At 36.6% G+C, this 16,861-nt stretch overlaps 1 protein-coding gene across 2 annotated transcripts in view; it reads right to left on the bottom strand.

Moving 5' to 3' along the window:
• myom3 (myomesin 3) overlaps positions 1-16,861 on the bottom strand; it is a 37,396-nt gene extending 20,535 nt beyond the window's left edge. Inside the window, exons 1-10 of one of the 2 annotated variants that reach the window (XM_056762534.1) lie at positions 16,763-16,861; positions 15,015-15,141; positions 10,285-10,389; positions 7,121-7,274; positions 6,882-7,039; positions 6,712-6,801; positions 5,291-5,379; positions 4,519-4,563; positions 2,153-2,293; positions 1,712-1,873 (exon numbers count right to left, since the gene is read on the bottom strand). In XM_056762534.1, the coding sequence (XP_056618512.1) occupies positions 1,712-1,873; positions 2,153-2,293; positions 4,519-4,563; positions 5,291-5,379; positions 6,712-6,801; positions 6,882-7,039; positions 7,121-7,274; positions 10,285-10,389; positions 15,015-15,121 (1,051 nt within the window). In that variant the 5' untranslated portion in view covers positions 15,122-15,141; positions 16,763-16,861. Of the gene's footprint in view, positions 1-1,711; positions 1,874-2,152; positions 2,294-4,518; positions 4,564-5,290; positions 5,380-6,711; positions 6,802-6,881; positions 7,040-7,120; positions 7,275-10,237; positions 10,390-15,014; positions 15,142-16,762 lie in introns of those variants that run through there. The other variant, XM_056762535.1, reaches the window with a different exon arrangement.

The raw sequence follows: 16,861 nt of genomic DNA, 5'->3' as shown, positions 1-16,861 counted from the left end.
ATCTTAAAATCTCTGAGATCTATTCAAGAGCAATCTAACACTCCTCTGTATTACAAATGCAGCAAACTCGCCAGGTTTCTCAAGACCGCAGGCGTTCCTCCCATTGTTTTCCATTTAATTGTCTCGAACAAGTATGAAACAGACCCATGAGATAAAACTCAGCATTTTAAAACTTAGACATCTTTCTGGTGCCTGGAAGATTTGTAATGCAGATTAAGAGAGAAAATCACATGTGGTAGATTGAGGCGTACAGAGTCGAGCTCTTCCTGAAAATTTAATTCCCTGTTTCATGCTGACGGGGAACTTTGCTCAGAAAAGAACAATTTCCTCTCTAATGAATTATAGCTTGTATGGTGCACTGCTTGAAATCAGAGGAGACGTGAAAATAATAACTCTGTAAATGTATTCAATCACAAACCGGCGAGAGCGCTGACGGTAGTTTAACAGAATCTCAGCAGAGCCAAGAACTCAAGTGTTTTCTAAAACATCTGATATGTGAGATATCAACCAAGTATCACACCGAAGCATCTAACAGACACGTCGGTCCATCAAAACTGCCTAAAAGTTTGTATATTACATAATATAAAACACAACACATAACAGGCAGATACGGATACAGATGCTATTTATTCAAAAATTGCATTAGGCCCTTTTCACAATGACGTCACTTAACTTCCGCCTTCTCACAAAGCAGTGTATCATGACATCCGTCTTGCAACAAGCAAGGATTAGAAGAACTTCCGTCTTGCCGTCATGCTGGAATTTAACAACAGTGACAGAAAAACTGACAGAACACTTATTCAAGCACTTATCCTAGCACCTTCGCTAACATAAAAAGAAAACAAAACACTTACTTTCATTATCAAACATTTACTGTTTCATGAAGAATTTGTTATCTTGTCGTAACTGAAAATTTGTCACCAAGATGTTGTACATCATCTAGCCATATTTGTGAAAGCTGTGCAAGGGACTTGGTAAAGTCCATTCTGAGGTGCTAGCGGAAGTAACAATACACTGCATCACGCTAGAACGGAAGATGCGTGACGTCATGTGAAACGGGCCTATTGCTGTTTTTTAACACAGCAAGACCGACCTACCATAGTTATATTTCCAAATCGAACAAGAAAAACAAAACACTGCATTGACCACACTAGCAGCCATCCTCTCAAGATGGCGCCACATTCAACGTGGTGTGACGTTGATTAACAAGCTCTATTTATAAACCGTTTCAGTTTTACAAGTAAAGAACTGAGCGTTTCATGCTTTGGCGTGACAGCAATATATAGTAAGTAACAATCAATCAAATTTAACATCAGTTTCTGTTTAAAAGTTTGGAATTACTGTAAATCCCAAAGAAATCCAATCTCACAACAGGGAAAATGTTTTATTTAGTTAGTCTAAGGTGGATTACATGAATGAAGAATATAATGCTTTCCTGTAGCTCAGTGGTTAACGCATTGGGTTCGAACCCAGGGGATTGCAAATACCTATGTAAAATGTATAGGATAAAGCAATGTAAGTCACTTTGGATAAAAGCGTCTGCCAAATGCCTAAATGTTAATGTTAATATAAAAGTTCCTAATCGTAAGAATGTAACAGCATTTATTGAACCAAAACAAACCCGTTCCAAAAAACACAAGTTAACTGTATCGTACTTTACATAAAAGCTCTAATAATGTCATAAAAAGGCAGATGTTGTGCAGAATCTTACCTTTGACATAGACGAAAGCGCTGTGCTCAACAGTTCCATCCCACGTGTGAAGACGGACGGTATAAAGCCCCTCGTGTTCTTTCTGAACGCTCTTCAGTGTGAGACTGGCGGATCTCTGGCCCGTCTGGAAGTCAAGACGACTGGAACACTGCAGTGCCAAACCTGATCAAACAGAACTGTGTGTTACATCTCATTCACTCCTCACAGGTCGGCATGATGGGTAATGAATTACTCATGAACTATATTTATAAGGCGTGATTTGGAATGATTTAGGAAACAATACTTTCAATAATGAAATAATGCCAACCACCTCCACACACATTGGTTTGTGGCGACCTTATAAATACAACAGAATCCCCAAACCCACACCCTGAAAAATGGATTTGGATTCACTGTAAACTCGATTTGCAAATAAAAAAACAAATATTTCTTCACGCTCACCATCTCTGAACCACATCACGTCCTGCTGAAAGGAGAGCAGCGCGGAGGTAAAACTGCACTGCAGAAATAAATCTAAACCTTCTTTCACGAATGTTGGAGGAAAGACGGAGCCAAACTGAGCTTCTGGTTCTGGAGCTACAACTTACAGAAGAGCAGAAGTTACAGTATATCCAAACAAATCCACAATAGATAAGGAATCCATCTACACCTCTGTTTAAATGATTAAAGGGACTGATATGTTTCTCCTGATTGAAAAAATATTTGAATGAGTTTTTTAAATATTTGTTTTGAAGACAAAAAAATATGTATTTATATAAAAATCAATTCTAATTTTTTCCATTACAAAACTAAATTGTTTAAAAAAATTATAATTATTATTTTTTTTTAATTACTTTGACTAAATAAGGAAGAAAAATGAGTCAACAAGAGGTCAGAAAACTTTTAAAAGCATCTCAGGGTGAAATCTGAAGAAGGTCAATTAAAACAAAATTCGGGTTATTTTGGGATTTTATTTAGACACAATATGATTCCCAAAGTGGTATTTATGTTATTTCATAGTTTGATGGGTTGATGGAAAAGTAAAAAAGATAAAAATTAGGAATAAGTAAGTGATCAGGGTATGTTGGTTTCTTGTGAGATGTGAATGGCTAAATTGTGAACAATAAAGCATGACTGTGTGATGTACGACATCAGAAATTCGTGTCACAACTGAGTCACTTTAAATGACATTAACGGAGTGACAGAGAGGAAGAGTTTTAGTTCTCCATCATGTTCCTCTCATTGAGAAACTCAATTAAGGATTCAGTTGTACAGGCGGTTAAAATCACTGAAGCGTAATGAAAAAATTTTTTTCATTCGGCATCGTGTTTTTATTACCCGGCAAAAGCACCAGAAACAATCTCAAGGCCGAGGACAAATATAAGCATAATGAGACAAATGCTGCAGCCCCTCGCTAGGGCGTAACGGAGGGAAGACGCGGACCATCTTTGAGAAAACATGATTCCTGACAAGCTATTTGTTTAGCTATCTTATTTGCAGATGGAGGTGGGACAATTCCAACGGCTGGTTAATAATTTTGATGTTCTCTCACATCACCACACAGCCTGTAATGGGAACTGAGATTTGTTTGTAAAAAGAAAACAATGAATGGAGCGTGATGGAGTCATTTTTCCTCTCAATGTGTCTCTATGATATTGATAACACAAAGAAAACATGAAGAGTATTTAAAAAAGGTTTCTTTAAACAAACATGTCACAATTATGCCTACATTTTGTTGATGAAAAAATAATTCTGACACATATTATTTGCTTTGATTACAAACTAACATTTTATTTAATAAAAGTTTTTCAAACTTATAAATACAAAATTAATATGCACTGCACACAGACACATATTATGAAAAAGATGATTTTTTTATCTGGATGCGATTAATCCTTTGACATCCCCAATTAATAGTTTATTTTTTTTGTGTGTTTTCTTTAATATAAAGTTATTTTAGTCGATTTCTTGAGCCGTTTTTTGGAGTGCCTGAGATGCTTTAAAACACTACTGAATGAGGTCACATCTATTGTGTCCTTGACTGATGTTTCTTCATTATTCATTTGAAAAAAGTATATAAAAAATATACATCTATTAAACAAAAATGTTGGTTTGTTATCAAGGAAAATAAAATGTTTTCACAATTATGTTTTTATCAACAAAATGTAGGCATAATTGTGACATGTTTGTTTAAAGAAACCCGTTTTCAATTATTCATCATATTTTCTTTGTGTTATCAATATCATAGAGACACATTAAGAGCAAAAATGACTCCATCACGCTCCATTCATTGTTTTCTTTTTACAAACAAATCTCAGTTCCCATTACAGGCTGTGTGGTGATACGAGAGAACATCAAAATGATTTACCAGCCATTGGAATTGCTCTCCTCCATCTGCAAATAAGATTAATTAATCGCGATGAATCGTTTGACAATCCTACTAAAAGTCATTTAAGTCACAAAATAATTGTGTTCTTCCATAGTTTTGATTACTTTATTATTATTTTACAAAGTGGAAAAAAACATAAATAGTGAACAAGCGCTCTTAAACTTATATAAAGGCTATATTGAATAGAAGCTATTTATTATACAGGTTTACAGATCATAAGATCGACTTTTAGGGGGTTTGAAACTATGTCTGTCTTTTTAAGCATAAAATTTGTGGTTGCTATTCAGGAAAATGTTGTTTGTGAAAGACCCGCATGAGAATTGAGGGAAATACGTAAATAATAAAAAGAGCGCAACCTGGTTCAAAGAGCGCAACCTGACAGCATTACTAGACTAGAAGAACACTTCAAAGACGACTGGTTTTACATTGAGACACTTACTGGGAGTCCATGAGCGTTGGAGTTTAGCCTCGGCTCCTTTATGTGCTGCCACAGAAATAAAGGAAAATGTTAAATGTTGATGCAGAAGATGGTGTTGAAACACAACCGCTTTACATGCCAATGAGATCCCAGCAGACCTCAAGCAAAAGCGTCAGCTGAATGCCTAAATGTAAATGACATTCACTACTAATAAAGACATCTCTCATGTGATTAGAATAAAACAGAATCAAATGAAATTGTAGCTCCAGGCCCTTTCACATGATGTGTGTCGATGATTCACAATAAACACAATTTGAAGGATTAAATTGAACTGAACCCTGGAGAATTAAGGAACAACTGCTGTGATTCCCCACTAAAGGTTTTAGCAGACGTTTTGTAATAAGAAATGTTCAAAACAAACTACGAAACAAAGCATTTTAAAGTTTCTTATGATTTCTCATTTATTTTATAATATTTTTAATACTCTCTCATCGTCTGTTTGTTGGTATTGGTTTTCTGTATACCACATCATTTTCAAAAAAGGTTCTTCTTTCCCAAAGATGAAAGTAGAAACTGTTGCGTTCCAGTAACTCATTTCATTACTTAATCTCAACTAGCATCCTAAGACTGTAAAGATTTGTTACGATCTTAATCAAACACTGAAGATTGTAAAGACGTCGTGAACTCCGCCCTCTTTTTTGAGCAATGCATTCTATAACTACACTCATGATGAACGATTCTTTACAGGAATTATGTGAAAAACAACAATAACTTGAACAGATGATGTACTCACAGTTGACTGTCAGTGTGGCACATGACTTGGCCTCTCCCAGAGAACTTACTGCTATCACTTTATATTCACCAGCATCTTCAAGAGAACATCTGCAACAAAAAGAGAATCTTAGTCTTTTCTAGATTCTAGAAAATGATCTTAAGAAAACCTGTACAATTGATTTAAAGGGGTCATATGACATGGCTAAAACGAATACTATAGTTTGTTTTAGATGTAATGTAATGTGTATACACAATGTAAGGTTTTAAAAACGCTGTATTTTCCACATACCGTGCATGTTTTATCTCATCTGAAACATGCAGATTATTAACAAAGCTCATGGCTCTGAAAAGCGAGGTGTGCTCTGATTGGCCAGTTAACCAGTGCGTAGTGATTGGTGGAATACTGCAAGCATGTGATGGCAATGTAACGCCTCTTACCATATTTGGAATATCAGGTTCCTCTTCAATTGTACTGACAGGTACACCACCTTACTTGCGTATACATTTGGGCGGTTTTAGTCAAATCATACCAGCAACTGCATTCTACAAGATGCATGCCAAGATGCATACCAGCATCTTTTCTTCCGACACTTTAATTTCTGCAATTTATGGGTCCAATACATGCATGGGCAACTTATAACACATCAAAGACATGTGTTAGCGCTATATGACCCCTTTAGGTATACTTCAGAAGCATTTTATTAAGTGTACTTAAGCGAAGTTCCAGAATATTTTAAAGTGAACAGAAGCTACGTAAATTAATCAATGTAATACTAGAATGCTTTCAAGTTTACTATTTCAATAGCACAGTAGTAAAGCTTAAAAACAAACCTACATTTTCATTTGTAGCGCTTTCAATTACACGACAATGCAGGTATACTGATAGTTTATTAGTTCAATACTTGTAGCACATTTTTAGTTCATGATTTTTTATTTTTTCAGTACTCCTTTAAGTGTACTCTCATTAAACTAGTGCTTTTTTGTGCTGCAAGCAAACTTGTTTTCTTCCTTTAAGTGAACTTCATGATTTACTCTATTGTATTGTTGCTATTAAAACTCAAACATGTGAGTTAAGACAGTAGGTCAAAATACATTTTTAATAGACCACTCAATTAAAAGAGTAAACACAAACTATAATCCAAGTACATTTAGAATACTTTATTATACTTTTATGGAGAATATCTCCATCAAAAGACTGAGTACAGGTAGAGTATACGCCAAATACTATACTTCAATTGAAAGGATATACTGATATACCAATAGCACCCTTGAATAAACTCCTGTTTTGTAGGGATTGAATGATTTTTTAATAATGATTTAAATGACGTCGTGTTGAGGGTGTAAAATACGTAAAATGTGGATCAGATGAATTGTAAAAACTTGTCTATTAAAATGGAGTATTATTATATTAAGTATTTGTGTTAAGTACAGGACGTTTACCTCCTGATCTCCAAAATATTGAGGCCAAACTTCTGAAGGATCTTGTAGTTCCACGGCAGGGCTCCTTTCAGAGGTACACCGTCTTTATACCTGTCAAAGAGTCACACCGCAGTATGATGGATGGGGTCTATCTGGAGATGAGCACTTTTGTGCCTCGTGAAGAATCTCACCACGTGACGCTGGGAGTCGGGCAGCCCTGTACGCTGCAGGAGAGTTTCACCTCCATGCCCGTCCACACGGTGTGCGGTCGCAGCGGGACTGAGAAATCAGGCGACTTCAGGCTCAGATCCTCGATAAACTTCATGTGCACTGAAGCTTTCTTCTGCGCCTGTGAATGAACGCACAGATCGAGTACAGAATGTAAACAGCTGAAATCTAAAGCGAACAGACACAGTTTGTTTGGTCTCACCTCCGTGCGCAGACTCAAGCGATCCACCCGCTCACGTATCACACGCTGGTTCTTGATCATCCCGATCTCCAGTTTCTCCGCTTCGTTACCAAACAGAGTCCACTGGTCTCTCTCTCTCAGTTCATCGCTGCTCATAGTCTCCCTCAGAGCCTCCCTGGGGTCAAAGGTCAGATTCGGGCTTCTTAACAGCGGCAGGAGGGTAAGTAAATAATGACAGAGATCCTCCAGCTCAATGTCAGCCGTCATGTGACATCAAGAGTCTGATTTTCATCACTCTGGTGATCGAGGTTTCAGTTTGACTAGATTCAGGGGCTGGATTGCCAAAACATTCTTAAGGAGAAATTCTTCGTAACTACCACACTTAAGAAACTTCTTAAGACAGTTCTTAAAATATTTCTGAAGATTGATTAAAAAGAATCCATATTCCTGAAACAAAAGCTGTCGTTGATAGCATCATGGTTGTCTTATTTCTCAAAAGGTAAGATGTTTAATGCATATAATACATGTGATGTGTGTTGTATCGAGCAAGAATCATAATTTGACGTCTACTTGCAATTAAAGAATATTTATATTGATATAATAATGCAACACAGTCTCAAGGGAATTCATGACATTGTCACCATCTGTAATCAATTAATTTGTGTTGACTGACACAAATTTCCCCCTTTTTTCATGTCAACTAGCACGACTTTCAATATAATGTATTTTAATCTGCGATATTTTTCACATGAATAAATAAATATTGATGCAATCTGTTGGGAATTCATACCTTTCATTCGTGTGAATTCCTATTTCCTCAGATCTCATTCGTATGATTTGCCTTTTTTCCCCCTGAGACGTTAGGTTTAGGGGCGGGGTTAGGGGATCCATTTATCGTTGTTTTGCCACCTCCTGAAACTTGCATTTTTAGCAAAATTTTCCTTGCGGCTGTGATTTTTGGGTTTGAGGTGAAGTAAGGTTTTGGTTAGCCACATCCAAAATTATCGACGACTTCTTTTGAAATCAGGTTATAAATGTACATACACACGCAGGCTGCGTATTGAAAGTCGTGCTCACTGAGATGAAAAAATTGAAATATATGAATAGATTCCAAATTTCGTGTCTAAGCCACAAACTGCCTTAAGACTGGGTTGAATAATGATATGGTCTAGCCTTTTACATTAATCTGTGACTTGAAATGGAGAGGGTCAAGTAACACACAAAAAATAATAAGTATCATTTCTTAACGCTTGCTAACATGTTAGCTAACATGCGATCGTAAATACCGTTTACCACATCACATGCTAACATATTTAGGCCATATACGAATGTGAGGTGCTTGATACACACATACAGTTTATTGTATAGATAAACATATACAGTTACCACACGAGCAAGAGAGCGTAATCATTGACAAAGCATGTCATTTTATTTTTAAGAGAAAAATGAAGATGTTCATTAAGAAAATATTTAAGAATGTTTAACAATCGCTCTTACGAAGATTCTTAAAAACTTTCTATAATTTACCTTAAGAACAGTCTTATATTTTGTCATAAGAACAGTTTCGTGAATCCGGCCCCTTGCCTTCCTTCTTCTCCCTCTGAGATCCATATCTACTTCAAAGCCCTGAACTGACTTTTAAAGTCCCCATGAAATGGAAGTTGTGATTGAAATGTAGGGCGGGGCTTTATTTTGCCTTTCCCTTCTTGATTGGTTTGTTGTAAATTGGGCCTGGAGGGGAGGGCCCTAAAATGCCTGGACATTAACAGTCGGTATAGTCATACCTCTTTTTTGTTGCTCACATCATGTGTTGAAGAGTTGTTGTTGAAAGGGGGAGAGGAGCTTAAAGATTACAAGCGCAAATTAATAAAAAAAAGACGTATATATGCACGGATATATCATTTATAATTACCGCTGCAAATCTGTGTAAAACACACAAGAATTTTCCTGTTTGATTTCATGGTCACTTTAATCCAGAAAACTCTTTTGATCAATACAACACAACCCCATACAGATGTTCATAAATCATGGTGTATTAATTTACTTTCAATTCCAAAACTTTGTCGTGTTTACCGAACAACCCCAAGCAGAAGATGAATAACAAGGGCTTTTAGCTGCAGTGCGTATGTGACCGGTGTACACGGATGTTATAATAAGAGATACAGCAGAGAGAAAGTCAGACGCTTCGTGACATTACTGCATATGAGAGGAGAGAGATTACAGAGGGAACACACAGTGTGTCTCTCGCTCACCTTGACACAAACACAAAAACTACAGCGAGACCTTCACTCGAACCCTTGTGCCTGAATTTAACACGCATCCTCAAATCATCCGGCCAGCATCTGAAGTCTGACTTAATGAGATCTTTTATCCCAGAACTCAGAAACCTCTTTCTGTGACTCTCTCTCTCTCTCTCTCTCTCTCTCTCAAACACACACACGAGCGGCGTCTACTGTAGGCAGCGTGATGGTGTTAATGTCCGTCTCTAAGGAGGATTACAGGTCTGAAAACTAAAGCGTCTCTCAGACGTCTTTGAATTGTAAGTAAGGGTGTGTTCATTTATGTCATGTTTGGTTCGATTAAAACGAACTCTGGTGCGATTGCTCTGTTAGCTGTTGTGTTATGGCTGAAAACAGAAGAAGAGATGACAAAGGTTCGTGATTTGATTTTTTTCTACATGGATAAATATTGTGAAAATGTGCAGGAACTTTCCACATCCGTCCACGATTTTATACAAAACAGAGCAATGTGTTCGTTTCAATTCCGAGCTGAATAAAGACTGTACATGATATAGTGGATGAAGAATATAGGAAGACGGATGAATGTCAGGATAAACATGTCAAAGCATCTTATATCTAGAGTTTACTAAGATGAGTTTTATCTGGGCTATTAAAATAAGTTTTTTTATTTGAGTAGACCAACATTGAAAACTAGATTTTTGAATGGCTTTTGAAAATGAATTAATGTTTTGGTTCCCTATAAAATTTGCAAACCAAAAACTTACTATTTAAAATGCTAAAAACAATTAAGATTTTATGGGACTTTAAATGGCTCGATAAACATAATGCAATAATATTTTATGAAAACTGGAAAACAAACTCAATGTTCAAAGAGGTTAGTGTGAGGGTTTAGATTTACATTTGTCTGACCCTTTTATCCAAAGTTATATGTTTTTTGTGCGTTACCATGTCCTGTGGCGCGGGAACTTCGGCTCGGTCAGGATCTCCTTCACAGACATGACGTCACCGGAAATGATGGGATAGAATTCACTGAGCGAAGCCGTTTCATCGCTGTTCATGACACAGAGATAAAAAAACACACGTTAAAGTTGCTCTGACAGACACACACAGTACTGTTATGTGTGTGAGGTTGGGCTGGACGATATATCTACGAACATCCGCGATGGTTTGGTGATGAAATAAATTGTCATTATGATTGTATCGACGATTTAAACTCGTTTCATTTGCTCATTACGAGTCCTGAAGTGTTTTGTTAGTCCAGCATTCATTCATTCGCACATTCGGTCACATGATCGCGAGCTGACTGGTGCGGCTCAGGAGCAGTTGCGTGACTTACGTCACTTCCTGGACCGCGCTGGTAGGGGAATCCGCGGCAAAAAACAACATTTCTAGCTCAAAACACTTCACTATTTCGCATTACAGGTTTATAGAAAATTGACATAGACGTAAGTACAGACAGAGGAAAAATACGAATAGAAATAATAAGATCAGATTTAATATATTTTCATTATCAAACTTTACAGACTCGAAGTCCACTTAAAAACAAACAGAGAAAAAGTGATGAGTGTATTTCGACCATTACTACTATAAATAACATTATTATTTTTGCTTGTCTCCATTAAGTAAAAAACAAGGTATTTATTATTTTGAACATTGTTAAACTGTATCTCTATTTAATTCTTTTGTTTGTCGTTTGGTATGATGTAAAATCCATCTGCAATAACGTCAGTTTAGCAATACGCTCTTTGGACAGCAGGGGGCGATGCTTGGACAAATCGAAAACCAGACACTTAACAAACTCTGAACTCCACCTCTTTTATACATGCACAAGAGTTTTAGATTTCTGTTTTGTTCTGTTCTATTCTATTCACTCTGTTCTGTTCTATTATATTCTATTCATTCTGTTCTATTCTATTCTATTCATTCTGTTCTATTCTATTCTGTTTATTCTGTTCTATTCTATTCTGTTTATTCTGTTCTATTCTATTCTGTTTATTCTGTTCTATCCTATTCGTTCTATTCTATTCACTCTGTTCTGTTCTGTTCTGTTCTGTTCTGTTCTGTTCTATTCTATTCTATTCACTCTGTTCTATTCTATTCACTCTGTTCTGTTCTATTCTATTCATTCGTTCTGTTCTGTTCTATTCTATTCATTCGTTCTGTTCTGTTCTATTCTATTCTATTCTATTCTATTCTATTCTATTCTATTCTATTCTATTCTATTCTATTCTGTTCTATTAATTCTGTTCTATTCTATTCTGTTCTATTTTATTCGTTCTGTTCTATTTTATTTTATTCTTTTCTATTCTTTTCTATTCTATTCTATTCACTCTGTTCTGTTCTATTCTATTCATTCGTTCTGTTCTGTTCTATTCTATTCTATTCTATTCTATTCTATTCTATTCTATTCTATTCTATTCTGTTCTATTAATTCTGTTCTATTCTATTCTGTTCTATTTTATTCGTTCTGTTCTATTTTATTTTATTCTTTTCTATTCTTTTCTATTCTATTCTATTCTATTAATTCTGTTCTATTCTATTCTGTTCTATTTTATTCGTTCTGTTCTATTTTATTCTATTCTATTCATTCTGTTCTGTTCTGTTCTGTTCTATTCATTCTGTTCTATTTTATTTTATTCTTTTTCTATTCTATTTATTCTGTTCTATTCTATTCTATTCTATTCTGTTCTATTTTATTCATTCTGTTCTATTTTATTTTATTCTATTAATTCTGTTCTATTCTATTCTATTCTATTCTATTCTATTCATTCTGTTCTATTTTATTCTATTCTATTCTGTTCTATTTTATTCATTCTGTTCTATTTTATTTTATTCTATTTATTCTGTTCTATTCTATTCTATTCTGTTCTGTTCTATTTTATTCATTCTGTTCTATTTTATTCTATTCTATTCTATTCTATTCTGTTCTATTTTATTCGTTCTGTTCTATTTTATTCTATTCTATTCATTCTGTTCTGTTCTGTTCTGTTCTGTTCTGTTCTATTCATTCTGTTCTATTCTATTCTGTTCTATTTTATTCATTCTGTTCTATTTTATTTTATTCTATTCTTTTCTATTCTATTCTATTAATTCTGTTCTATTCTATTCTATTCTGTTCTATTTTATTTGTTCTGTTCTATTTTATTCTATTCTTTTCTATTCTATTCATTCTGTTCTGTTCTGCTCTGTTCTATTCTATTCTATTCTATTCCATTCTATTCTATTCTATTCTATTCATTCTGTTCTATTCTATTCTATTCTATCCTGTTTTTTCTGTTCTATTCATTCTGATCTATTCTGTTCTGTTCTATTCTATTCTATTCTATTCTATTCTATTCTATTCTATTCTATTCATTCTATTCATTCTATTGTATTCATTGTATTGTATTGTATTGTATTGTATTGTATTGTATTGTATTGTATTGTATTGTATTGTATTGTATTGTATTGTATTCTAGAAATCTTGAAATGTCATGAAATGTCTAGATTCACACATGAAGGCATAACAGTGTGCATGTCAGCGGTTCTAGGTTTCTGTACATGTAGGTCAGAGCGCTCACAGTGGCTTGAGCGTGATCTCTCACAGGCCTGTAATGCTCTTCAGCTGCGCGTGAGGGTTTAACAGGGATCAACACTCGCAGGAGAGCGTGTATCACATCAAATCAGCTCTTAACAGTCTGGATTCACTCATTTCACACGAAACATATAAATGCTTTTAAGAGCATGTGAGAACTTCACTTAATTTAAGCTTGAGGAACCTGTGGATTCAGACTGCTGCGTTAGACCCTTATCAAGGTTATTATTTCACAGCAGCTTTGAGTTTATAACAATGTCTGAAGCGGAGGATTTCTTCTTGGGAAATGGATTTAGAAAAATGCTGCTTTTCTTAAATGATTCAAGATATGCTGTTTAAATATGAACTGAAAACATGTTTAAAGGTCAATTCTGTTCTTTTTTGTGCAGCGCACGTCACCACACAGAGCTGCAAACAGAACAAATGTGGAGCCGCAGTGAAGTGTGGGAAATTGTCACGCACGCCTGCCACCTCATAAACCATCATATTGAGCAGCAGATTTCAAGCTTTATCATCAAAATTCACATTCAAAAATTTACAATTACTCACAAGTGTGACTGATACTGATTTATTTCAACAATACTTCTTTAATGAATGTGCACAGATCTGAGATTTGTCAGTTCTCATGACACACACACACACACACAGGTCGAGGCCAGCGATGCATGCATTAACCAGCAGATAACGCGCTCCAACACAATGACAAAAAGCAGAAGTTCATCTGTACGTTTGAAGAACTCTGACAGTGCAACAAAAGAAAAGAAGGAAGTTCTTTTCATTCAACGTGAGCTTCAGCTTTCAGAGCACGAACACGGCTCATGTCGACTTTGACTTACAAATAAGTCAGAGGAGAAGTTGCACTAACGGACATTCAGCAGCTTTTGGCATCATTATTGTTGTTTGAAGTGTAAACAAACTTTCTGTCAGTTAACAGACAGTTCATGCGTCCAAACATCCAACCCTTCCACATCCAAAGCATTAAGGTTTCATGATTCCAATGATAAATCAGTCAAAATCTGAGAAAGCTTTTGGATCTTAGATGACTTGTTCAGTGCGTTTGGTATTGGTGTGCTGCTAAGGCAGTTTGAGTGTTTTCTAAGAAAAGAACCACATCTTCAACCCTTTTCTTTATACAACACAAAATCAACACAAATAACCCATGATGGTTAAAAGTTATTAGTACACTGCACTCTGGAATACTCGAATCTGATTGGCCAGTTGCGACATTGCAAGGTGTGATATTCCCAGATAACATATTATTTATATATAAAATATTTTATTATTACTTTAAATAGTTGAATACCCCACACAAATGAATTATAAATCTGTCTTTTCATAAAATATTTATGTAAATGATTAAACGTTTTTACTTTTTTAATAGAACACTAGTTTGAAAAACTCATTCATGTGCGTGTGTATGTGTGTCTGTGTGTGTATGGTTGAAAGTGTGTCCTACTGTTGAGTGTGTGCGTGTATTGTTGTTTATTTGTCCTTCTGTTGAGTGTATGTGTGTGGCCTCCAGTTGTGTGTGTGTGTTGAGTGTATTGTTGTGAATGCGGCCTTCAGTTGTGCATGTTGAGTGTGAGTCAGAGCTCTCAGAATAACTGCAGCACATGTGCGCTGGTTTCAGGGCGTCACACAGTTGTCCTTCTTCTGACTGATGGTCCTGTCATCTCCAGAATCACACTCATTAAACTCACACACACACACGCACAACACACTCCCGCAGTCCCCCCCCCCCACCCAAAGACACACACACACTCATCATACACTCACAACACACTAGACACACCACACACACAATCCCTCTAATTTAACAATTGTTATTGCTTACAAATGATTGCTTACACCCAAACATTACATATTTGTCATCATTTACTCACACGCATTCTAAACTCATGATCATTGAAAAATGACTTCAGGTCACACATGTACAGTGAGTAAATAAGAACAAAATGTTCATGTTTGTTGAATAAAGACACAGGTATGATCGCACATCTGTTCTCTGCAGGGTGAACGTGACTTTCAGCGGAGTGTTGGTTTGTGTGTGTGTGTGGCGGGGACTTTTCCCAGCACGCTTCGAGGGTCACAGTGTCTCTACCTGGATTTGAACTTTTTCTTCTTGATCTGGGAGGACATCTCCATGCCGTGCGACATCTGGTCCATCTGTTCCTCCTGGCAGCGGAATGTTACTATTTTGGTTGCCATGGCAAAGCTCTCAGCAGCACCTGTATGAGGACAGAAGAGCACAGCTGTCAGAGGAACAGAATCAAAGCAGCCGCCCCACACCGCAAGATACCGATCTGTCATTTTCAACAAACGTCTGAATCATGAACACCACGCCACAAAAACAAACTCAAAAATCATTTAACACCGCAGATGTGACAAATCTGAGCTCAGCTTGACACATTGTGGACATCTCTTCTGAAACTCTAATGACAGACGCTTGGGAGAAATATCAGACACAGATTATCTGAATAATCGACACGTCTTCAATGTCACAATACAAAACATGTTTATGTTGCTTCATCTGGAAAACAATTATTTTCTTTTTTTGGTGTAAAGTGTGGCTCAGATGTGTTTTCTTCAGTCTGTAAGCTTGACGGTTGAGACAAACACTGGGTCACAATCCTGTTTAAAGTCCCTTTGTGAGCTATTGTGAGAATAATAATTCATTAGCTCAGAGCCCGCACGACTCCCGCAGTCATAAATCACAGCGGTGCCGCTCTCGCCCCTCGTGAATCCTAACAGAATCAGGTCGCTGGTGAAGGATGGTTTCATTTACCCGGAAGTCGCTGCAAGCACCTGCGTTACCATCATCAAGTGAGATGTGCTGTTCCCCCCAGATTCAGTCGGATTCAATGAATGACAGCAGTTTCCTGATCCAGACCTTTCATCACAAACACTGTGTCCAAAAGGTCAGTTTGCTTCATATCGACACTGATCTGTCATTAGAAGCGCGAGTTTGTCTGTCCTCCAGAGAATGGACAACAGCATCTGCATCTCCAAGCGCATGATGAAACTGAAGAAAAAACGAGTTGGAAGATGAATGTGAAACAACTCCGGACGCCACTGGCTTTCTCTTTTAGTTACTTATGGTTCTCAGTGTTGAAAACAGCTGGTCTGAGGTCCAAGAAACAAAGAAGCCAAATCTGAATGTTGGGATTCAAATATTTTTATCATTTCAGAAGAGTGAAAAAGTGCCTCTGTAATGCCCGCTGATGCCAATGTGAGTGTTCGTGGGGAACTGTTACAATGTTTCTATGCATTTCCTACTGTAGGATGTTGTGGGGGGGTTGTCATGGCGACGTGGTGCGTTTGTTGAGGCTTTCCGGTTCACTAGGGGGTGTCTAAGGTGTACACACCAAAATACATCCCAAAATCACATAATTTACAATGCACTAAGGTACATACTGTTTTTTGTATGGAGTATATACTGAAGTGTATACTTTTTGGTGTGGAGCAAAACAGTATGCACACACTTGGACACACTAATGCATCACTAAACTCCGCCCTCTTGCTGTGGATTGTAATATTTGAGTGTCCATGGATCCACATTTAGAATTCGAGTACTTTTAGAAGTCTCAATTCAACTATTGGTGTGTCGGAAAAATGCCTACTTCCATACTACATAGCAGGCGAAAATAAGGAAAGTAAACAGGTAGAAGACTGTACTATTGGGTGAGATGATGACGAAAGAGATGCAGAATAGCAGAAATGTTCATAAAATCAGACCCAGTGCTGTACCACAAAACAACTGACAGTATAAAGCATGACCTCGGTTTGAGAACACACACATTTATTTCAAGGATACTAAAGCATAAAGCAGAGATTTGAGAATGTACTCACGCTCCTCAGGCCTTCAGGATAATCAGCTTCAGTCTCCGCTCGACCTTCAGCCGTCTCGCTCTCTTTCTTAAGCCTTCTGTTCAATTCTTCTTATTGCTC

Source organism: Triplophysa dalaica, chromosome 12 (assembly GCF_015846415.1).
Source record: "Triplophysa dalaica isolate WHDGS20190420 chromosome 12, ASM1584641v1, whole genome shotgun sequence".
In the NCBI taxonomy this organism is placed as follows: domain Eukaryota; kingdom Metazoa; phylum Chordata; class Actinopteri; order Cypriniformes; family Nemacheilidae; genus Triplophysa; species Triplophysa dalaica.
This window is presented reverse-complemented; position numbering and strand designations above follow the sequence as displayed.